This window comes from Phytophthora parasitica (genome assembly GCF_000247585.1).
Source record: "Phytophthora parasitica INRA-310 unplaced genomic scaffold supercont2.459, whole genome shotgun sequence".
NCBI lineage: Eukaryota > Oomycota > Peronosporomycetes > Peronosporales > Peronosporaceae > Phytophthora > Phytophthora nicotianae.
In genome coordinates, this window is record NW_008649445.1 from 3,852 (window position 1) to 5,194 (window position 1,343).

Below are 1,343 nucleotides of genomic sequence, written 5' to 3' on the forward strand. Positions count from 1 at the left end.
ATTCGGAGTGTAGTCGGGGAATCCGGTAGTCTGCTCGACCGCGTTGGCCGTTTCAGGCGGGAACTTCATTAGCAGCCCATAGTGACGCCAAGAGACGACACCACGACCCGGAACTTCGACGACCTTGAGCTCCTCCGGAGTCAGCTTCGCGTACTTCTTCCGGGCGAGAGCAGACTGCTTGCGTTCTTGAGAAGGTCGGGACCTCTTGTGTTCAGGCTCCCCAGAATCACTGCCGCCCGAAGACTTCCCCGACGCTCCGGATTCCGAGTCGCGCTTGCGCTTGGCGCCCCGAGGCGGAGGCGTCCGACGACCGGAGCTGCTCTGGGACTTGCCACTTGGACTGCCATCTTGAAACTCCGCGTCCCGCTCACTATCTTCCTCGCTCGAGACGTCCTCGTAGAGCGCCATCTGGATCTCAGCTTCATCTTCCAGACGAACCTTCTTTAAGTTGGGCCATCTCGTTCGTCGACTCGATGAGCGCCTCCGCGTTTTTGAAGTACCACGTTGGTACATACTTGGTCCACGGAGTCTGGTCGAGCTTGCCCCAGTACATCATCCGGACCAACATCTGAGTCAAAGCCCGCGATGTGATCCTGGTGTGCACCTCGTTGTCCCCGCTGGCCAGATCCAGAGCGTCCTGAAAATCAAGTCCGCATAGCATGACCTGCTGCAAGTCCGAACGTTGCTTGGACCAGACCACCGGGAGATCCTTCAAAGACTCGCGTACCTGAGTGACGGTCCGGAGTGGCTGCTTGGTGGCATCCAGAGCGTCATGATCATTCGGCGTGTACGCCGAGGGGCGAAGCTGAACCGTACCCCAAGATCGAGACTTGCCCGACGCCTTGGGTTTCTTGGGCGTCTGCTGCGGACCTGACGAATCGTGCGAGAGATCCAGAGGCTTGTCCTTGCTGCCGTCACGGTTTCCAGACCTGTCATTCTCCTTGGAGTCGCCGTCGTCTGGACTGCCCTCGTCTTCGAAGGTGTAAGGTCCAAATTGTGCTCCAAAGTCATCAATTGCGTTGACCAGGATCTGTGTCTTCCAGCCACTCGGAGGCATCTTGGAGTCCTTGGCGTGTTCCAACAGCGCCTTCAGGCGAGGCCAGCTGCCGTCGACCCGAGTGCCATGGCGGTTCAAGAAGTTCATCGTCCGGGCCACGTTCAGGGACCTCGCCGTGAGCCTGTTCTCGAGACCCCGGATGCAGTCGCGGAGGTCGTCATTTTCTTGCGAAAGACTATCCACTTGGGCCTGCAGAGCTCGAGCTTCGCGCTCGCGATCCCGAGCTGCGCGCTTGAAATCCCGGTCATGCTCCGAGGCCTTGTGGTCCAGGTGCTTTCGAGCCACC

The 1,343-nt window shown here is 59.3% G+C and overlaps 1 protein-coding gene across 1 annotated transcript; it reads right to left on the reverse strand.

Annotated features, from left to right (window-relative positions):
* Nucleotides 1-68: 68 nt before the first annotated feature.
* Nucleotides 69-1,330, reverse strand: PPTG_20316 (hypothetical protein; the record flags this gene model as incomplete). The annotated part of the gene is made up of 3 exons (XM_008919053.1): nt 69-123; nt 155-481; nt 516-1,330. Coding segments are annotated over 3 exons (1,197 nt in total), but the record flags the coding sequence as incomplete, so codon positions are not given.
* Nucleotides 1,331-1,343: the final 13 nt, after the last annotated feature.